Source organism: Neohortaea acidophila (assembly GCF_010093505.1).
Source record: "Neohortaea acidophila strain CBS 113389 unplaced genomic scaffold BDY17scaffold_1, whole genome shotgun sequence".
NCBI lineage: Eukaryota > Fungi > Ascomycota > Dothideomycetes > Mycosphaerellales > Teratosphaeriaceae > Neohortaea > Neohortaea acidophila.
Window position 1 is genome coordinate 2,354,556 of NW_022985510.1, and position 21,085 is coordinate 2,375,640.

Consider the following 21,085-nt stretch of genomic DNA (forward strand, 5'->3'; position numbering starts at 1 on the left):
ATGTACGCTTGAGTTCGGCTTTCAGTATCCCAGCTACCCATGCGCTTCCATCTCCCGACTCAGGCCGTACTGGAGCAGGTTCGAAGGGAACTACCAGCCAGCACTGGCCTCGGTTTCCCGTACTCTGGAGTCGACGTTTCGAAGCCATGGAATCACCCCACCGCGCTCTAGCTCCCTGCCTCAACTGTCAGCCGGATGCAAACGCAGGGGAGCGCCGCGAGGATGCTGGACGACGTTGCTGTGATGGTATGCGTAACACCAGATGAAATAGGTCAAAGCATGCCCGAGCTGACGATTGATGAATAGAGCGATGCCTGGAGAATGTAGCGCTTTGGCAATGCTCCCAGCAATGTGGCGCCGACGATGCAGCAAGTTTCACAAGCTCCGTCCAACGTATGCCTGACTCACGACACTTTCAATTAGGCGTTTGCTAATTTGATCAGCGACATCTGCTTCTGGCGAATCTGAACCCAATGCTGTCCTCGTTCAGACCCGTAAACGAAAGCGAGCTGCTTGTAATACCCATATTCGCACCGCGTACGAACAGTTCGCCGCCACTCTTGAGCAAGTGGGTTGCCTCTGCAAGGTCCTCACGGCGCGCAAGCTTCCACCATGTTGCGGGGCTGGCAGGCCGGCGCAGACTGGGAGCACGGAGGCGCTTACTAGGAAATCGAGCTCCTCGTCGAGTGTTGACACCACTGTAGACGGAGGCCACCGGGACAAGACAGACTCTTGCAGAGCGGCTGACTTGAAGGCTTCTCCGCAACGGCGTGGATGCTGTGATGAGAAGGCAAGCTGCAGCTCCGTAAGTACGAAGAAGCCTGGATGTCGTGTCAGCAAGGCAGATCGCTCCTGCTCTGCTACAGATGGAGCCGAACAGCCACGTGACGGACTCGGGACGACTGGCGACAAATGTGGCAACGCCGCGAAGAATGCGGGCTGTTGCACTGCTAAGACTGATACCGTGGCTGTCACTAAGGATGTCGGATGCTGTAGTGACGGGAATACCAAAGACGCGCCATCCCCCTTCAAGTCTTGCGCGGCTGCAGGGAAGAAAGTTGTCACCTGCGCCAAAGCGATCGATATCTCTACATCCGGCCTTGACACTTGCGGGCAGGACACAAGCTGCTGCGCTGGTCCAAAACCATCTGGGTGTAAGAGTGTCGAGCGTACTCCAGTGGTGGGCATAGACCACATCGATGTCGAAAAGGGTTCCCCAATGGTTGAACACGTTCTCCTGGATGTTCAAGGACTGACCTGCGTGGGCTGTGAGACCAGACTGTTCAGGGCCTTGCAGGGCATTCCTGGAGTGTTTAATCTACGCACCAGTCTGGTCTTGTCGCAAGCGGAGTTCGACATTGATGAAAAGGCAGGCTCAGCAGTCGAAGTCATCCAAACCGTCGAGAAGAGTACTGGATTTGGCTGCCAACGACTGAACACGCAAGGGCAAGAAATCGACATATCAGTCCACGATGCAAAGGTTTTTATGGAGCGCAAATACCCTCATGGTATCACTGAAATCGTTCCTGTGGACAAACACATCGTACGCATACGATTCGACGCCAAAGCCATCGGCGCAAGAACTCTAGTCGAAACGAGCTTCAACGAGGCCTTGACACTCGCCACTCTTCGAGGGTCGTCGGAACTTGAAACCGGACGAAAGCACGTTCGAAACACTGCTCTCACCGCCCTGCTCTCCGCTGTTCTTACCATTCCCGTTCTGGTGCTGGCATGGGCTCCCCTTCCTCCCCGCCCACTCGCATACGGCGCCGCTTCACTCGTTCTGGCTACGACAGTGCAAATACTCATAGCCGGCCCTTTCTACCCAAGCGCCCTCCGAGCGTTGATCTACACTCATGTCATTGAGATGGACTTGCTCATCGTCCTCAGCACTTCAACGGCGTACGTCTTCTCCATTGTCGCGTTCGCTTATTTGGTGGCCGGCCATCCCTTGTCGACCGGCGAATTCTTCGAGACCAGCACCTTGCTCGTCACATTGATCGTGCTTGGACGTTTAGCTAGCGCGTTTGCCAGGCAGCGAGCTGTAGAGCTCGTCTCCATCCGGACGCTCCAGTCAACGACAGCCATACTATGCGATACAGATGGACGTGGTGATCGAGAGATCGACGCTCGTCTACTCCAGTATGGTGACCATTTCAAAGTCGTGCCGGACTCTCGTATCACAACCGACGGCGCCATTGTGTCTGGTATTACGGAAGTTGACGAGTCCATGGTCACAGGCGAATCCCTACCTGTCGAAAAACATCCCGGCTCAGCAGTCATCGCGGGCTCCCTCAACGGCTCGGGAGTCATCGTTGTGCGTCTGACACACCTTCCGGGAAGTAACACGATAAGCACAATTGCGTCCATGATAGACGAGGCCAAATTCTCTAAGCCGAAAACACAAGAGCTTGCCGACGTGGTCGCGAGTTACTTTGTACCCGTCATCCTCGCCCTCACAACCATAACATTCGCCATCTGGGTGGGCATCGGCATCGGGATTCGGCATGACACTGGCGGTCGCGCCGTGGTGAATGCCATCACATATGCGATTTCGGTTCTCATTGTATCGTGTCCGTGTGCAATTGGTCTTGCTGTTCCAATGGTGATTGTTATTGCTGGAGGGGTTGCGGCAAAGCACGGCGTCATCTTCAAATCCGCAATGGCGATGGAGACTGCTTGCAAAGCTACTCACGTGGTTTTCGACAAGACCGGTACATTGACGAAAGGTCAACTCTCCGTCTTGGAAACGGTTTACCTCTCCCCCAAGGACGACCTCGCGGGATCCATCGCCTTGGGTCTGACCGGCGACAACAAACATCCCGTCTCTGTGGCAATAGCAAACTACCTCAAAGCCGAAGGTGTCGATTCTGCCACGATTTCAGACTCCAAATCGATCCCAGGAAAGGGTGTGGAAGGGAAATTTGAGAATTCCACGGTCCGCTGCGGCAATACTCGCTGGCTCTGTGCCGACACTCTGCCTGTGGTTCAAAAGCTGCTCACCCAAGGTCTCACAGTCTTCGGTGTGGCAATGGACGACCAAGTCATCGCCGTCTTTGGCCTTTCCGACTCACTACGTCCAGAGTCACGCGCCGTCATTACCACTCTTCAAGAGCGCAACATCGACGTCTCAATCGTCAGCGGCGATGACCCCGGCGCCGTCGAAGCCATTGCAACCGAGCTCGGTATCCCGACCAGTCATGTGAGATCTCGATGCACACCCGGCGACAAGCAAAAGTACATCCAGAATCTCATCAAGGACGAAAAGAACGTCGTCATCTTCTGCGGCGACGGAACCAACGACGCGGTCGCGCTAGCCCAGGCCAGCATTGGAGTGCACATGAGCAGCGGCAGTGACGTAGCGCAGACCGCGGCAGATGTCGTCCTTGTCCGTCCGCACCTTGGCGGCCTTTTGGTGCTGCTCGATCTGTCGAAAGCGGCGTTGCGCCGGGTTTACTTCAACTTTGCCTGGTCGTTTGTCTACAATTTGTTCGCGGTCTTGTTGGCAGCGGGTGCCTTTGTGCATGCGCGTATTCCGCCGCAGTATGCTGGACTGGGCGAGATTGTCAGTGTTCTGCCTGTTATTTTGATTGCGCTGCATCTGAGGTGGTTCAAGCGGGATACTTCAAGGCTCAGGATTTCAAGTTGAGGTTGGGGTTGTTTGCTGCGTCGATCGTTATCGTTGTTGTCTGACGAAGGAGCAATGAAACAGACTAGTTCAACTGCCAAATGAGGCTGCTTATATCTCGTATACGAATGTGCGAATGGTTGCAGACGAAGGAGGTGAGGTTGGGCAAAGCCACCCGGTGCACGGACCTCTGCGGCTGCACCGTTGCCAACGACACCACACTTGGCCTTTTGAATTGTCTGCGAGAAGGCGATAGAACGATGGAGAAGTGTTGCCAAGCGCGGTGACTCGAATAAACATTCCAGTACACAACCGAGCTGATGCCAATGGCTGGCATTGCAGTGTCGACTGGAGCATCTCGCGAGCCTCGCATCGGGCGGAAGGCGCATTCACACTTCGGCCCATTCAATCAGAGATGACCAAGACTGCAGCTTGACCATTTCACCTCCATCTAATACCAGTCCGAAATTCCACGACAACGCAGGCGACACGGGTAAATTATGATGAGAGCCAGCCATGTCGCGCTTCTTTCGCTCGGCAGATTCGAGCTCCAGCTCTTCCGAGTCTGAGCTAGACAGCGATCCTGAGCCGACCGAAGAGCTAGAAGTCAGCGTAGGAAACGAGCCACGCTCCATTTCAGGCTCGGACTCAAGAAACAGATCGGACATCGTCGACAGGCCCGCTTCAAACCGTCAAGCCGATCATAGAGATTTCTTGTTGCATGCTCTGCTTGAGCAAAGATGTACCGACGAAGTGCTTGCGAGTTACAGCGGCGGCAGACCGATCAATCAAGCCTTGCGGGACTCGCCAGAGGTTCAAAGAATGGCAAGGGCGCGATATCAGAGGCTCAGTGCGCAATTGGCTTCTCTGGATTTGATCTCGTCGGGACTTGAAACGGATCAGCATGCAATCGCTAGGCAGCGCTACCGTGACGGCCTGGATATCCTGAGCCAGGAACGATCGACCGCCGCGGTGTCTCCTCATCTGCGAAGACTACTTACAGACAGTGCCCTTGTGCGGCAACCGAGTGTCGACCGTACGAATTCCGTTGAACGCGAACCCGCCCGGCCGCCCGCCCTACCCTTTCCGCTGCGGCGACTGTTGACGGATGTGGAGCCTCCGGACCAATACTGGCCTGGAGCGCGTGATGAAGTGGCTCTCATCAACCATCCAGGCATCCTGGCTGCTCGTCTGCCTGAGCCTCGATATTTTCGCGAGTTTGAAGAGCTCAGCATCCTAGGGCGTGGCGGCTACGGGATTGTCTATCAGGTGAAACATCGGCTCGACAGTCAGTTCTACGCCGTGAAGAAAGTTCCGTTGAGCGCAGACAGGTTGCAGCGGATCCAGGAGCGAGGCCACGCGGAGCTGGATCAAGTGCTACGGGAACTACGCACACTGGCGCGGTTGGATCACCCGAACATTGTACGATACTATGCTGGATGGATCGAGTGGGTAGACGGTGTCAACTCTCAGAGATCAATCCCTGGAGGCGATCTCGAGCACACAGTCTCAGGTGCTTCGGACAGCGCGGCTTTCCCGCGCTTTCAGCCCGTTTCGTCAAACAGCCACGAGGACGACCTAGAAGGTCTGTTCGAAGAGAGCGAGGGTGATGTGCAGGTTTCTCAGAACACCAGATTCTCTGCTAGCACCGAGACGGCTGTGTCGTTCAGTCGTGGCGTCGACGCTTCCGCCAGCATCGTTTCTTCCGCCGAACGTGCCAATTTTGGCGCATCTACGCTTGCCATTCACATGCAAATGTCGTTGCACCCAATGACTCTCGCAGAGTTCCTATCTCCGCCCAATGGTCAGTCATCTGGTCCCGGTGCGGCAGTGCCCCTTGCGCACTGCTTCCACATCGGAACATCCATCTCCATCGTCCAGGCCATTATCGACGGTCTGGAATACCTCCACAGCGAGGACATTGTGCACCGAGACATCAAGCCTGGCAACATCTTCCTTGGCCGCAAAGACAACCCCAGATCGACAGGCGCGTCCGTAGATCTCATGCTGTGCAGCGAGTGTCGCGCCGCGGGCCACGCAGCTCCCATCAAACTCGAAGTCCGAATCGGTGATTTCGGATTGGTCTCGGTGGCTGATCCGGAGGCTCCAACAGCCGTGGGACTTGAAGCCGTCGGCACGGAAATGTATCGACCTGTCGACGGCGATCGGTGCGCCACAGCGCTGGACCTGTACGCTTTGGGCATTGTCATGTTTGAGCTGTGTTGGAAGTTCGACACGCGCATGGAGCGTGTGCATGTCATTCGAAAACTGAAGCTGGGCGAGTTCCCGGCGGGGTTTGCGGAGAGGCTGGGAAGGAAGTGTGGGACGACAATGATGGAGTGTATTGCGGTCATGATGGCCGATAATGAGGATCCAACGTCCATTTCTCAGGTCAGAGAAATGTTGCATGCGATACAGAATGCAGCGACATAGACTATACACGCCTAGCACGTAGGTAGCCGGCTATGCAGCCTTCTTCGACGCTCGAAACTTCTCGTGCCACTTTCGTTTGGCGCCGAGCGTGGATCCTGATCCTGCAGTCGACCCGCCATTTGCTGCGGCCACGGCATCAAGCGAGTCCTCAACAATCAGTATATCTTTACCGCCGTTCTCCAAGCGATAGCAGCCATTGAGAAGGTTGAGCGCTGCGTGAGTGCGCCACTTCTCTGGAAGAAGGTCCGCCCATTTCGTCTTGAAAGGTGCTGTCGAAATCGAGCCGCTTGTTGGACCAGAAAGGTCTTTCAACAATGCTAGTCCGACCCTCTTTGCACATAGTTCCGGATCGAGGGTCGTGGTATTCGAGGTGAGATCCGGAGTAGACATGCTTCGCAATACAGCGGTTGATACTGCTTCGGGCCAGTCGCTCTCCATGTTCAGTAAGCGGGACAGGTCATCGCGATTCAGCTCCCCTGTCAAGTCGATGCCCGTTGCTGTCGCTGCATCAAGCACAGCCTTCCAGACTGTCGTCTTCACGCTTGCGGTTGGGATAACGGCATGTTGACCATCACCCGATTCGAAGCACGCGAGCTCGATCCATCCAGCCTCACACTGCCCATCGTTCAATGGGATGTTGGCAAACAAGTCGTCCTTGCTCACAGCCGTACTCGATGATTGGTGTTGAGTTGATGTATAAGACGGCAATGCAGCGACAATATAAGGTATTGCAGACGTCGCGGAGCAAGGCAGTAGCTCCAACGTTGACTGAGGCTGTGCTATCGCCTTCAACACCGGTTGGGAAGAGACGTCCGGTATCTTTGACTGAGAAGTTGACTCCGTAACGAAGACGGTGTTCGATGTGCTCACTTGGCGGATTTCGTATGTCTTGTCGGGGGTACATAACACCGCGCTGTTCATACCGGAGTCGTTTTGGGAAGATTTGAGTTTTATACTATACCTGGCTGTTAGTGTTGCTCGATTGATAGACGTTATGAAGCGTACACTGGAGCATTCGCGGATGTAATGAGGTTCAGGAGATCAGGAGGGAGTTCGAGCAGGCGGAAATGCTGTTGGTTTTCCTCAGCCACGATCGCGAGGTCAAAGCCAGCATCGTCCGGAGTCGCCATGTCTGTGGTTGTATAGAGAACAGCTTCGTCAAGGGAGTTGTTGCAATATTCAAATCGCGTCGGCGAGTGCTGGTCAGGTGTTTTCGCGCGAGTGCTCCACGTACCGCGGCCTGTAGCGACACTTTGTGCAACAACCTAAATTTAGATTCTGCCTCTCACTACCATTACGCGAAATGAACTCAAGGTAAATCATGTCAGGGGAAGTGTTCGATCTATAAAATGATAGATCTATTTTACTATTCATTGCGGATAACCAGTTATCTTTCCTGGATTGTTATCCCTCCGCTAATGCTTATTATGTGCCTCTTGACGTGCTCTGGAGCAACTTCGGGGTCATGCACATGATACCATGCACCCTATGACATAGATATCGATAGCTCATCCGTTTTCGACGCAACGCTATGGAATGACCTTCCCAAACAACCTCTCCGACAATCTAATCCGAAAGCCAACCCACCAATACTGCAAACCCGCCCACCACTGGGCAAACCTCCCGCCCAAAGTCCACAGTCCAAACACTCGCGAATAATGAAAATTCAATGTCGCACAATTCGTGACCTCCGTACGATACTGCCTCCAGGTAATCTTCCCCTGCACCGCATCCGCAAGATGTAATGCCTGGCGGGCGGCCTCATTCGTCCCTCTACCGGAATGCGGCCTGGCCATGCAGAACGCCTCACCCACCAGTACGACATGCCCGTCATGAAACACGCACTCGGGCGCGATGAAGTCACTGACGGCTGTGATGAACGGGCGATCTGATGAGATCTTCTCTACCATCTCATCGAGCGGCGGCGGGAGTGTCTTTCGCGCGACACCGAGTTGAGCTTCCCAAGCATCCGGGTGCATTTTCCCGGGCGGCAGCGTCCAGCGGTGTAGGTTGCCGTCAACGTCCGTCATAGATCTGACATACACCGGGCTGTTTGCGGAGCAGTAGTCGTACCAGACGAAATTGACAAGTGATTCGTCCGGGCCGAAGCGTCCGTCGTCGGCGGGGATCAGGTAGGTCATGGTATACGACTTCACGGCGGGATTGATGATTATGGGCGCGATACCGGGCCGGTAGAGGTCTTTGCCTAGGGCAGAAAGTTGATTGCGAGGTATTGTGCCGCGCCATGCCATATAACCGGCGTACTTGCGTAACACGGGACGGGAGGGGAGGAGGAGTTTGCGGATTGTCGAATTACCTCCGTCAGCGCCAATGAGGAGGCGTGTTTTCAGAGTGTGCGAAGCGTTTGTAGAGAGGTCGTCGTAGTGCACGAGAACTACTTTCTCGGATCTCAGATACTCGATTGATGTGACCTTGGCTCCTGTTTTGTATACCCCCTCGCCTTCGTCAGGGTAATCTGACGCATTCGGGGCTCGTTGCGGGCACACCGGCGTAATGAAGCGGTCGAAATGCGCTCGAAGTCTGTAGAACAAGATATTCCAACCTGTCATAACGCCCGGGTATGGCTCAACTCGTTGGATCTCGAGCTTGCCATTGACGGAGCTGTAGAAGTGGACTTGCTCCATCGAAGGCCCAACATCGTCGAGAGAGACTCCAGCACTGTTGAACAGTTTACGAACTTGGTCGGTCAGACCAATGCCGGCAGCTTGGGATTTTCGGATATCAGAGTGAAACTGTTCGAGGATCGTAACGTTGTAGCCGCATCGTTTTAAAAGGACACCGCTTAGCAGGCCGGATAGAGAGCCTCCGACAATGACCACGTCATGGATGTCTTTCCTATCGCTCATCGTTGCGTTGGCGAGTGGTCAATTGAGTTGTACAGCAGCGATGGCGAGGCGAGGAAGGGGCAAATATTTGTAGAACTGAAAAGCTGTGCCTGGCACAGATTTTTGTACACATATAGAATCGTTTCACTGCTCCCACAGGATGTAGCGGCAAGTACCCTATCTGCAGACACGTGGTTAGAGTTTCAAGACGCGCAACCAGGACCTGATACCCCGCAAATCAGTAATCATGTCGCAGGACGGCAAGAAGGTCTTAGCCGAGGAGGTGCTCAAGCACTTCCGGGAGAAGGACTGCTAGACGGTACTCAATGGCAAAGTGTATGACTTAACTAACTTTGCGCCGGATCATCCTGGTGGAGAGCAGGGTACGGGCAGTGCCAACGGCGACGTTTGATTCGATTTACTGACGTAATGACACTATAGTCATCTACCAACACGCCGGCAAAGACACGAGCGAGACATACAACACATACCACGCCGCCGACCTGATCGAGAAGGAACCTTCGGCTTCCGAGAAGAAAGGCGCATTTGACGAATCGCCGATATCGCAGGAATGGACCGACGCTAATAGTCACGATCGCAAGTTCAAAGCCAGCATCGTCCTGAGTCGCCATGGTCCTCTGTCGTTATGCAAAGAAGAGCTTCGGAAATGGAGTTGTTGCAATACGGATATTCAAATCGCGTCGGCGAAGCTGGTCAGGTGTTTTCGCGCGAATGCCCCACGCTGGACGAACTTTATATCCACGTCACTTCCAAATTTGGAGCGCGGCGCGTGGCGCGGACAGCTTCTTCCCTGCTGTCCCACCCAAGCTTGCCTGTTTTCAGCCATTGTTATGCGGCCGCCAGGTCACCGCATATGCACCTCGATCGCTCTCTTCGTGCTCTCTTGACTTGCGGCGCGTTGCTTACCACCTCGCTCGTTCCTAGCTCTATTGCAGCGGTTCTTGCACGAGGGGAATGCATTCAGCGCAAACGCTCGCGTTGGTCATGTTGACACGACCATTGGCTGCGACACGGCTCTTCAGACACTGAGCAAAGATGGCCATCGTCAGGCCTGCACCTCCGGCGCTTTCGGGCGAACTCTCCCTTTACCACACCACCGATCCGCTCCTTTCAAACTCCCCCGTGCTGGCTTTCTATGGGCCAGCAGCGACGATTGGCGCGACGAGCTCGCGTATTCAGATCCATGTCTTCACGCCAGCGGGTCTCGGCTCCTACCCAAGACTTGCAGTCTCACCAAACGCAGCCCACTACTCTGCAGTGAGCAGTCTACCGCGCGAAGAGCAAGGAGATGAGGTGATTCGAGGCCTCGCTTTTGGATTGAAGAAATATTTCGTAGAACTGTCGGAGGATGTGAGAGACATCTGGTGCGTGGAGACCAAGGCCTCAGCGCCGGCCGCGCTGTTCACCAATGAGCATGTCGCAATTCTTGCGAGTCGGATGACGCGAGTGGAAAACACAGAAGAGGTCATTGAGCATCTCTCGCGTGCCTTCGGAGAACAGAGACTATCTTGGGTGGATGTCGATGTCGTGCTTCCTTCTGGAGCGATCAAACAACATCAAGATGGCCGGGATACGGACGACCTGAAGGCGCTGTCCGAACGTTACGGGAGGTACGCAGAGCTCATCGAGTCGCTGGGAGAGCTCTCATTTCTGCCGACATCCGCTCTGAAACGCGCACCATCCAAAGCGTCGACAATCGGACGGACGGCTTCCTTCTTGAGGCTGCAGAAAGAGAACCTCCGCAAAGAGATACAGGAGTTGCTTGACACCGAAGAGCGATATGTCGATCGGATTTCCGAACTGGAAACGCTGTTCAAAACCGTTACGAACGATGCACAAGGTCACCCACAGCAAGGATTGGTCGACCTCTTCCCTGCAGCCATCGAGGACATTGCCGACTTGAACGCCGCATTCTTGAGAGGCCTTCGCACAATTGTTCGATCTACAGAAACGACAGCATTGATTGATATTGAGACCACGGACCCGGATGTACCAGCACCGCTACAGCCACATCAGGCTGTCTTGCCAGACAATCAGGGTGCTGTCGCTGTCGCCAACTGCCTGTGTGACTGGTTCCCGCAATTCAGCGAAGGCTATCGCAAGTACATGCGAAGTCACGAGAACTCAGCCCAACTCCTGCGCGATCTCATGAAAGACCTGGACTCCCCGCAGGCCGCTGATCTTCAAGATTTCGGAGAGCAGAAACTATTCTCACTTCTCATTGAGCCCATTCAAAGACTGCCGCGCTACAACCTCTACATCGACAATATTGTGAAGCAGCTGCCATTCCGTCATCCCGCGATCAAGCCGTTCCTGAAAGCGCGAGACCTCATCTCGGATATCTGCGACTATGAAGACCTTTCTGACTTGGCCAAAACGACGATGGAGAGGCTCCGAGCCCGGGTAACAGACTGGCCGTCTGAGACGCAGCCTTCAGGACGGCTAGTGACCGCAGCAGATTTCACCCGATTGAGCCCGCCATACGATCTGGAGAGTGGCAACGTTGACCAAGGAATTCTTCTGGTGTTCACACAAAGTCTGGTCGTTCTCGGGAATGCAGGCCAGCACGCAGTCTCCGCCAAGTCACTATTGAATGAACTTGAAAGTGGACCTGCTGCTACTCAGCATCTTCATAACCGAACGACTACTCACCTGAGATTTCTTCGTCAAGTTCAGCTGAACTCGGTAGACTGTCTGGAAGTCTTGAACGGAGAAGCATTGGAGTTCTTGTCAGACGAACAGCACACTAGTTCAACAGGGTCCCAGGATACGTCGTGCCAGACGCTGCGCCTGCACGGGTCTTACGAACGGCGTGCGGAGCGTCTTTTGGAGGAGCTCTGCAAAGCCCGCATCGAGGGCCGCTTCAGTGAGGCTGAACGAGATGGTACGAAATGGGAAGTGCGTGCCTCGGATCCCATCGCAGACACTGTAAACCTCTTCAGCGCCGTGTTCGAAGACTCCAACCCGGACTTCACCAGTATGAGAACTTCCTGCGCTCCAATACGAGTCATTGTCGACATTGACAGGCACACACACCGGCCCCGAGCTGGTCAAAACGGAGTTCGCACCGTCGCTTCCGTCTCACCTTTGCGAGATGGGCTATGGCGGCTTGCGATTGACTCGTTGGACGGCAAGGTAGCCCCTGAGCACGTGCCAGCGTCAACCCTTGTCCGAGCACTACGGAAAAAATTGACCGTGTTGACTGCCTCGCAATTCGGAATCGAGCAGCCGGCTTTGACAGCCTGCCTGCTCGCCACGCATGCTGACATCCTACTCTCTATCGATCTGCGATTCAAAACAGAAGGGGAAGAAGCATCCCAAACCTCCCGACAGGAACGTACGAACCGGCCCATGTCCCCGAAGAAGTTCCTATCAAGCTTCTTGTCGAGCACTGGTTCTGGTAGCCAACCCCCAATGGCGCTGAAGAAACAGCTCCCACCGTTGCCACCAACCAGTCTGCCTCGCGCTCCAACCATGAATCCGCCATCCCTCAAGCCGCCGAGCCGCGGGAGTCGCCCCTCCTCAAAGGACCAGCCCACACCAACATCAGTGCTGTCGATGCGCTCAACCGATCAGCTAGACAATCCATTGAAGAAGCTGGAAGACACCTTGTCGGCATATTTGCTTGCTCTGCAGGCGCGCAAGGGCAACATTGTCGGGCGGAATCTCAAGATGCGTGCGTCAGCGGATGAACTCGCCGCCAATGAGCTGTACAATACGCTGCTCGAAGACCCCAGCATGATGGTGCTGGCAGCTCAAGCACCGGTCGACGTCTTGTTCGTGGCATTTGAGAAGTTCCTCAACGTTGCGTGGAAGGAGGTGATTGGGCAAGTCATGCCATTCGCCAGCATCCAAGAGATTCAAGCAAAAGCAGAGACCTCTTTCCCTGCGGACTTTGACGAGTTTTTCAAGTCCACTCTCAGCAGCTTCCCTCCGCAAAATCAACGGGCGTTCAGGGGGATCATGAAGCTGCTGGCAGACCTTCTAGATGGGACTGGTAACGACAGCGATCGCGGGATTCTGACTTGTGCCTTTGCCGAGCTGCTTGTCACGGAGGGCAATCCTCACGACTACATCGCACTCATCGACAGATTCGTCGATGACCCTGACACCTATTTCGGCGAGCCGCTTGAGGATGTCCAGAAGGCGGCGGATTCGTCAACAAGCCCTCACAAGAGAGCGCGTTCCACCAACTCTGCGTCAATCACCTCCAACACGTCGTCGCTCAGGAAGAAGTTTGGCTTTGGCCTCTCGAGAGAGAACAGCAAGTCTGAGCCAGAGTCGAAGATGGCTTCGGTATGGCGTTCACTGAGCAAGAGCACGAGAGGCGATGCTAGTCCGGGGGGTCACCTTCCGAAGGTCCCGTTGCACCGGTCCCAATCGACTGATGCTGATGTTCGCGTCGCAGCCTCCCGGCCAGTGTCTTACGATGGTGCTCTGTCCACTTTTGGCGAAGACTTGTCCTTCACCGGCTCGAATCTCAATCTCAACCTGGGCTTGGGACTGGGGCTGTCCACTATCGGCGAACACCCAAGTTTCATACCAACTCAGCCGCCGAGGAAGAAGAGGCGTAGCTCGCTCTCCGATCTCAAGGCTCTGGAGGTGACCCAGCAGGCGTCTCCCGCGTATTCGCCAGCAGCAGCTCGACATCCACCAGTGGCCCAGAGAGTAAATGTGGACAAGTCGCTGCCCAGCTCTCCCTTGCCTTCTTCGCCTTCCTCTAGAGGCGGAAGCGGGAGATTCGGCTCGCCTTCTAGAGATTCCGCACGCTCGAGACTGCCCACGTCTTTCTTGAAGGAGAACTCACCCGGGCCGACTAGAGGGCTTGGGATTGGTGAGTTGAGACCGAAGAGCAGCGACAGTAAAGGGAATGATTCTCTTGTCTCTTCGAGACCGAAGAGCAGCGACAGCAAGGCGAATGAAGTCGTTATCACTTCAAGACCAACATCGGGTATCCCAACGCTCACTCCGAGAGGCCTTTCGCCGCAGAAAGCTACTGCGGCCGTGCAAACCAGTCCAGTACGCGCCGGTCTAGCAGAGCGGCCTGGAGCCGGAAACATCGTCAAGAAGCCATCGCCGTCTACAGAAAAGACGATCAGATCACCCGTCACAGTGACGGAAACTGGCTCGCCAAAGAAGCTTCGCATGCAGTCTCCGCAAAAGCTTCGAGAGCGCCTGCAGAATGAACAGAACGCCATCGCAGCCACTCAAGCGACATTGGCAAATGAGCTCAGCAAGATCGGCGACGAGCTGGCTTCGACTCCGAATCGTACGGGCTCCCAGGCTATTCGTTCACACGCTCATGCCGCCACTCCGACGGATCTGGCCCAGCGTGTGTTGAGAATGGAAATGCAGCTTTCAACACAAATCGCAGACCTCACCAGTCAACTGGCCAGCATCCAGTCCGATTTTGCGACTTCTCTCGCCGTCTCGGAGGCCAAGTGCAAGCGCCTTGACGACTTGTATCGTGAGTCGAATGCGGAGAATGAGGCGCTGTACGCGCGGTTCAACGACGAGTTGGGCCGGGTTGTCAAGGCTGTGAGGGGCGGGGAGGCGCTGGAGGAGTTGAAGCTGAAGTTGAAGGAGAGCCAGGAGGAGGCTACGAAGGTGAAGAGGGAGAATGTGAGGTTGAAGCGGGAAAATTTGGGGCTGAGGGCGCAGTTGAGGGAGTGATCAGATGGGTATGAGGGAGAGGAGGGCTGTGGCAGGTTGTGATGCATCTTCAGCGGGATAACATGGTTGGGGACTGAACATAAGTTTACGGTTGTATACTCTGCGGTGGTTCAAGGTCGTATAACGACGGGGATGTAGCATACAGGCCAGTAGATGATTCCATGACATGAGATGTTCGAAGGAAGTGAAGTGAGTCTGCGCGGCTTGTGGCCTCAGGCTACCAACTTTTGCGGAGCTCGGAGGTGTCACGGCTTGGCAAAAGATTTCAAAGTTGCGGCGCGCGCGTTTCGAAATCTTCACGCGATAATCAAATCGTTTGCTCCGTTTCGACATTAATTCCCATCACTCGTCAACTTCACCCACACCTCGACCAGCACTTCCATGACTCTGGCTGGTCTCTTAGACACCTGATCGATCCGCTGTCTATCGATTCAATCCTCCCCCAAACTTGCACCACATCCACACAGCGAGCGATCCTTGGATGGCGGGCATCTTCGAGCAATCCCGCAACAGCGGCACCCTCTTCCTGGGCGGACAGAAGATCAGCGGCTCCGACATCCGCGATCAAAATGTCCTCGCCACGCAAGCGATCGCCAACGTTGTCCGATCCTCCTTCGGCCCCAGCGGGCTGGACAAGATGATGGTGGACGACATTGGCGACGTCACAGTTACCAATGACGGCGCAACGATCCTGAGCCTCTTGACCGTCGATCATCCCGCTGGCAAGATTCTGGTGGACCTTGCGCAGCAGCAGGACAAGGAGGTGGGCGATGGGACGACGAGTGTGGTGCTGATTGCTGCGGAGATGTTGCGGAGGGCGAACGAGTTGATGAAGATGCGCATACATCCTACCACTATCATCACGGGCTACCGGTTGGCGCTGCGAGAGGCAGTGAGGTACATGAATGAGAACATCAGTACCAAGGTGGAGAACCTGGGGCGGGATAGCTTGATCAGTATTGCGAAGACGAGCATGTCGAGCAAGATCATCGGTGCCGATTCGGACTTTTTCGCCAATATGGTCGTTGATGCTATCACCAGCGTCAAGAGCACGAACGCGAGGGGTGAAGTCAAATATCCCGTCAAGGCGGTGAATGTGCTCAAGGCGCATGGGAAGAGTGCGACGGAGTCGATGCTAGTCAAGGGATATGCGATGAACTGCACAGTTGCCAGCCAGGCGATGAAGACGCGGATCCCGGATGCGAAGATTGCCGTCCTGGACATGAATCTGCAAAAGGCGAGGATGAAGCTCGGGGTGAATGTGGTGATCGATGATCCTGCACAGCTTGAGAAGATTCGAGACCGGGAAGCAGGCATCGTCACCGAGCAGGTGGAGATGATTTTGAAGGCCGGTGCGAATGTCGTCTTTACTACCAAAGGAATCGACGATCTTTGCCTGAAGTACTTCATCGAGAAGGGGGCAATGGCTGTGCGGAGGTGTAAGAAGGAGGATCTCCGACGGATTGCAAAGGCCACTGGAGCCACCATGGTGTCGACGTTGGCAGACTTGAACGGCGATGAGGGCTTCGATCCCAAGAACATCGGGTATGCGAAGGAAGTGGTGCAGGAACGGATAAGCGACGACGAGTGTATCCTCGTCAAGGGTCCGAAAGAGCACACCGCGGCGTCGATCATCCTCCGAGGAGCGAATGAATACAGTCTGGATGAGATGGAGAGGAGTGTGCACGACTCCCTGTCGGCAGTCAAACGAACGCTGGAAAGCGGAAGAATAGTACCCGGCGGCGGAGCGGTGGAGACGGCACTGCACATCTACCTCGAGGAGTGGGCCACGAGCGTGGTAAGTCTCAGCCTTCCCCTCCCACTGATCACCCAAGACTAACATTCATCCCCCAGGGATCTCGCGAACAACTAGCCATCGGCGCCTTCGCCGCCTCTCTCCTCGTCGTGCCCACCACCCTCGCCGTCAACGCAGCAAAAGACAGCACGGAGCTCGTAGCGCAACTCCGCTCCCGCCACGCCCTAAGCCAACGCACCGCCGAACCCGCGCCCCTCCCCTCCTCCCAACAACCCCCCACAACCGCCTCCCCCAACGGCGCCCCGAAATCCCCCACCCAACCAGGCCGCCCCGCCTCCTCGCAAGGCAGCACCGGCGCCGCCATCGACGCCGACGCCAAAGCCCTCGCCAAGGCCAAGGCGTACAAGAATTACGGCCTGGATTTGAGCAAGGGGCGCGTGCACGATTGCTTGAAGGCGGGCGTGTTGGAGCCGAGTATGAGTAAGGTGAAGCAGTTGAAGAGTGCTGTTGAGGCTTGCGTGGCGATTATGAGGATTGATACGCTGATTAAGTTGGATCCTGAGCAGAGGGGTGATGGGGGCGATGATGGGCATGGGCATATGTGAGGGTCTGGTTGACTTGCTCGTTGTCGGTGGCCCCCCATGCGGAGAGAGAGTTGATGATAGTTGTACTATTACGTCTAGCTCAAAAGCCTTACGCATTGGAGGTGGAAAATAAGTATCACTTGATACGGATAGATGATGCCAATAGGATGTCATAAGTCTAATGCTGAGCAACCCCGTCAGGAAGTGCTGTGTTGGCAATGAGACGTGGTCTGAGGTCTCAATGTAAGACGCAATATGGCTCGGCCATGAGCTCTTCCCATACCTGGGTGCCGTCGTATGCTTCCGCACGGCGTGAGTTCAGCTGCAGAGCGCATTCTTCTGCGCTACGTCGGCTCTTGCCTCGTGCTTCATAGTGTTGATGAACAGTCGTCGTAATCCGCAGACATGCGCTCAGAACCAGATCTTGATCAGCTCCTCGCTCACAGCAGACGGCAACAGCACACCACTTTCTGTGATGATGCCGGAAATCAGATGCGGCGGCGTGTAATCCACCGCATCGTCCAGAGCAGTACTGAGCGGTGCCTTCTCCTGCGCCTCCACATCCGCAACGCCCTCATCACTCCCCACCCGCGCATCATCCTCATCCTTCACCGACCCCTTGGCCGTCCGGAAGTCCACGACGTTCTGCTCAATCCCGAGGTCCTGCTGATTGATGGGGTACAAGCGGACGAACTTGTGGCTCTCGCTGACGACGTAGAAGGGCTTGTTGGCCGCTTTGGCCAGCATGCCGATCTGGTACGTGCCCATTCTGCTGACGATGCCGCCGTTCTCCACCACGCCTTCGGCACCGACGAAGCATTGCGTTACTTGGTCCATGCAGTATGCGACGGCCGTGGACGGGATGGTTGCGACGGGGATGTCTCGCTCCCGTAGGGCGGCGATGTTGGCTGCGCTTTCGTCCTCGGCGGCAGAGACGCTGTTGGAAGACAGCACCCAGATTACTTTGAACCGCGTGCTGCCGCGGTGATTGCCATTGCTTGATTCCGCGGCTTCACGCAACATCGAACCCACCACGCGCGAGCCGCCGTTGGTCAAAATGACATTGCCATCCCGTACAAAATGCCTCCCCAAACCCGCAATCGTCTCGCGCGCAGCCTTGGCCCGCTCGACAAACACCTTCCCATTCCCCACAAGGTGCGCGCGCATCTGCTCAAAGTCGACGTTCCCACTGCTGGGCCGCTGCAGGTTGGAGATGAGGTATTGCTGGAAGAGATCCGTGCCGGCCGAGAGGGAGATGGAGTTGGGGATGGCCCGCTTTAACTCGGCCGTCAGCTTGCCCACCAGGTCGAGCGTTTCCGACACGGTGCTGGAGGGCGTGTCGGCGATGGCGAGGATGAGGGCCTCGATGGCTGCAACGGGCATGGTGATGTCCTCATCTTCCGTCAGGAGGCGTTTGTAGACGCCGACTATGTCGAACATGCCGGGCTGTTGTGCGTGTTTGCTGCGGGAATTCGAGGCGACGGCGGTAGAGATGGGCATGAGTGTCAAATTCGATGCCTGACTCAGCAGCACGCGCTCTCGGCCGGGAGCCTTGCCCTCATCCACCATTACATCACCACGACTCGATATCAATTGAACGGTACCTTAAGGTGGAAGTTAGGGCAAGCCTTTAAGTCCGGGCACAACAGTACATAAATATAGAGCGGCTGTCATCTCGCACATTCCCATCCACTACACCTCCACCTTAACCTCTCTCGCTCCAGTGAACCGCAAGCCTCGAACTCTCCAAGCACTCCAACGTAACAATGGCCGCCAAAAGAATCGTCTTCATCACAGGCGCCAACACCGGCTTGGGCTACGAAGCAGTCAAAGCCCTCTACAACTCCCCCAACGCCTACGAAATCCTTCTCGGCAGCCGCAGCGTCGACAAAGGCGAAACAGCCATCTCCACGCTGAAAAAAGAGACCGCCCAAAGTGCCAGCTCCCTCTCAACAGTCCAAGTCGACATCGAATCCGACGACTCCATCACCAAAGCCTTTGACGCCATCGCCGCCAAACACGGCAAACTCGACGTGCTCATCAACAACGCCGGCGCCAACTTCGAGCGCGACATCCAGGACGGCAAATTCAGCCTGCGCGAAGGCTGGATGAAGTCGTGGAATGTGAATGTCGCCGGCACGAATGTGCTGACTTCCACGTTCGTGCCGCTGCTGCTGAAATCGCAGGATCCGTATTTGCTCTTCATTACGAGTGGCACGTCGAGTATGGGCGAGGCGCAGCGCTTCGATGCCGATATTTTCCGCCGCCTCAATCAGTCTCCCGCTGCGGGGTGGCCGAAGGCGAAGGAGCCCAATCCTACCATGTCGTATCGTAGTACCAAGGCCGGTCTGAATATGATGATGACGCAGTGGGAGCGGGTGCTGAAGGAGGATGGCGTGAAGGTGTGGGCGATTTCGCCGGGCTTCCTGGCTACTGGTTTGGCGGGTATTGGGGCGGAGAAATTGAAACAGGTGAGTGGACGTTTCTTGTGTTCTGCTTGGTGTTCTAGGGGTTGGCTGACGGTGTTTTACTACTTAGATTGGTGCTCAAGACCCGGCAATCGGCGGCCAATTCATTCGGGATGTTGTCGAGGGGAAGCGAGAGGCGGACAGAGGCAAGGCCATTAGATCGGATATGATTCAACCGTGGTAGACGGGCACTGCCATGAAGGCGCGGAGGTCAACGGGAATTAGATATGTCCTGTAGTGTGCATAGGCCTATCCGCAATCACCAAACGCCAAACAATGCCACTCGCCCAAAAGCCAGACTCCCTTTCCCCGTTTTTCTCACCGTCCAGGCCGTACAAGAAGATATCCAAGACACTGCAGAAGACGGGGCCATTACGCCTTCCCCTTGCTCACTGGCGCCGGAGGTGGCCCGGTGCCACTCCTTGCTCGTCTTTCCCGCTCTCCCACTCCGGATCCCGGCACCTTGAGCTTCAACCCAGTGCCCTTGCCACTTTCGAATTTGCCCGAGGTGGCACGAGCCCATTCACCTTCGCTCTCATCGCGGCCAAGCCAGTACCGCTTGGTGGGGAAGCGAAGCATGAATCGCCCAAGCTTGCCTTTCCACCCTGCACCCTCTTCGCGGTCGGCGCGGAACGGGTTCTCGGCGATGGTCGGGTCGTCCGACTGGCTGTACGCCGTGGACGTGCGAGCAATGTAGGCGCGGAGCACGCTGCGGGCAAAAGACATGTACACAATGCAGAAGTAGGTGCGCATGAGCCAGAGCAGGCCCAGGATGGTGAGGGAGGCCATGCTGTCGGACTGGAAAATGGCGGCGCCAAGAGCACTAGCGCCGTAAGAGTGGCCGAAAGCAATCGCCGTCTGGCCTGGCACCAGTCCCGGGCGGGGCTGTGCAAGCACTTCGACTCGCGTTACATTCGTCGCCGGATTCGTGAAGCCGGCCGTGTCTTCGATTGTGCCCGCGCCGGGTGTGTCGGAGACATCGCCCGGTCCTATCGGGCTGGTGTTGCTCAGGCTTTGCGCCAGCACCACGAACCAGCCGGCGCTGAAGAGAGCGGTGTAGGCGCAGTTGACCACCGTGTCGATCACGTACACCCATGCCAGCGCGACGTTCTGCAGCGGCTGGTCTTTCCTCTTGATGCTTGGCGCGAGCCATCCGACGAGCGAAAGGATGACGAGGGAGTAGATGTAGTGGGAGAGTTGGAGCGGGTTAAGTTCGTAGCCGGTGAAGATGGCCAGGATGCCGTAGAGTCCCGTGACTTTGTTGACGAGGAAGAGGAGGGTGATGATTTCGGTGGCGGTGCGAAGGGACATGAGGTGAAGGAAGGACTGGAGGATGTGGTGTCAGCGCGGGTCTGGGTGGCTGAAGGTAGCGAAGCATGTCTTACCTGAGGCTTCGGGAAACGCAGGATGAAAGCCATGTTGCGTGACGGGGAAGGAGCAGTAGTTCGAGTTCTATCTGGAAGTCGTCGAAGAGGATGCGCACTCTATCGCGCCATGTGGTGTAGATGGGAGGTGAGGAAGAGGACGGAAGAGTGAGATGTCATCGCCTGCTACTAAGCCCGGCGGACGGCGCGGATGCAGGTTTGATTACGCGCTAGGCCCAACAAGGAACCGGCGCGCAAAAAGTTCCTGTGCTGCATCTCTTGACGCCGACAACTTGCAATAGACAGACCGCA

At 55.8% G+C, this 21,085-nt stretch overlaps 9 protein-coding genes across 9 annotated transcripts; 5 read left to right on the top strand and 4 right to left on the bottom strand.

Moving 5' to 3' along the window:
* Positions 1 to 5: 5 nt before the first annotated feature.
* On the top strand, positions 6 to 3,753 carry BDY17DRAFT_350825 (Cu2+-exporting ATPase, variant). Its single transcript, XM_033738192.1, has 3 exons — positions 6 to 246; positions 307 to 393; positions 444 to 3,753. The coding sequence occupies exons 1-3, from the start codon at positions 147 to 149 to the stop codon at positions 3,647 to 3,649; spliced, it is 3,393 nt and encodes a 1,130-aa protein (XP_033594649.1). The 5' UTR covers positions 6 to 146; the 3' UTR covers positions 3,650 to 3,753.
* A 1,078-nt stretch (positions 3,754 to 4,831) lies between these two features.
* BDY17DRAFT_237239 (kinase-like domain-containing protein) lies at positions 4,832 to 5,992 on the top strand (the record flags this gene model as incomplete). The annotated part of the gene is made up of 3 exons (XM_033730318.1): positions 4,832 to 4,939; positions 4,979 to 5,076; positions 5,299 to 5,992. Coding segments are annotated over 3 exons (900 nt in total), but the record flags the coding sequence as incomplete, so codon positions are not given.
* A 99-nt stretch (positions 5,993 to 6,091) lies between these two features.
* Positions 6,092 to 7,191, bottom strand: BDY17DRAFT_244608 (sister chromatid cohesion protein Dcc1; the record flags this gene model as incomplete). Its single annotated transcript, XM_033730550.1, has 2 exons — positions 6,092 to 7,016; positions 7,067 to 7,191. The coding sequence occupies 2 exons, from the start codon at positions 7,189 to 7,191 to the stop codon at positions 6,092 to 6,094; spliced, it is 1,050 nt and encodes a 349-aa protein (XP_033594651.1).
* A 205-nt stretch (positions 7,192 to 7,396) lies between these two features.
* Positions 7,397 to 9,199, bottom strand: BDY17DRAFT_290228 (uncharacterized protein). The gene has a single exon (XM_033732472.1). It carries the CDS (start codon positions 8,926 to 8,928, stop codon positions 7,591 to 7,593), a length of 1,338 nt encoding a protein of 445 aa, XP_033594652.1. The 5' UTR covers positions 8,929 to 9,199; the 3' UTR covers positions 7,397 to 7,590.
* A 472-nt stretch (positions 9,200 to 9,671) lies between these two features.
* Positions 9,672 to 14,786, top strand: BDY17DRAFT_290229 (uncharacterized protein). Its single transcript, XM_033732473.1, has one exon. The coding sequence runs from the start codon at positions 9,964 to 9,966 to the stop codon at positions 14,599 to 14,601; it is 4,638 nt and encodes a 1,545-aa protein (XP_033594653.1). The 5' UTR covers positions 9,672 to 9,963; the 3' UTR covers positions 14,602 to 14,786.
* Positions 14,787 to 14,908: 122 nt separating this feature from the next.
* Positions 14,909 to 17,077, top strand: BDY17DRAFT_290230 (t-complex protein 1 subunit alpha). The gene is made up of 2 exons (XM_033732474.1): positions 14,909 to 16,399; positions 16,456 to 17,077. The coding sequence occupies exons 1-2, from the start codon at positions 15,083 to 15,085 to the stop codon at positions 16,960 to 16,962; spliced, it is 1,824 nt and encodes a 607-aa protein (XP_033594654.1). The 5' UTR covers positions 14,909 to 15,082; the 3' UTR covers positions 16,963 to 17,077.
* Positions 17,078 to 18,399, bottom strand: BDY17DRAFT_290232 (uncharacterized protein). Its single transcript, XM_033732475.1, has one exon. It carries the CDS (start codon positions 18,379 to 18,381, stop codon positions 17,353 to 17,355), a length of 1,029 nt encoding a protein of 342 aa, XP_033594655.1. The 5' UTR covers positions 18,382 to 18,399; the 3' UTR covers positions 17,078 to 17,352.
* A 126-nt stretch (positions 18,400 to 18,525) lies between these two features.
* BDY17DRAFT_290233 (uncharacterized protein) lies at positions 18,526 to 19,601 on the top strand. The gene is made up of 2 exons (XM_033732476.1): positions 18,526 to 19,412; positions 19,480 to 19,601. The coding sequence occupies exons 1-2, from the start codon at positions 18,708 to 18,710 to the stop codon at positions 19,591 to 19,593; spliced, it is 819 nt and encodes a 272-aa protein (XP_033594656.1). The 5' UTR covers positions 18,526 to 18,707; the 3' UTR covers positions 19,594 to 19,601.
* On the bottom strand, positions 19,602 to 20,932 carry BDY17DRAFT_290236 (Inositolphosphorylceramide synthase subunit Kei1-domain-containing protein). Its single transcript, XM_033732477.1, has 2 exons — positions 20,795 to 20,932; positions 19,602 to 20,735 (listed from the first exon to the last, which is right to left on the bottom strand). The coding sequence occupies exons 1-2, from the start codon at positions 20,825 to 20,827 to the stop codon at positions 19,782 to 19,784; spliced, it is 987 nt and encodes a 328-aa protein (XP_033594657.1). The 5' UTR covers positions 20,828 to 20,932; the 3' UTR covers positions 19,602 to 19,781.
* Positions 20,933 to 21,085: the final 153 nt, after the last annotated feature.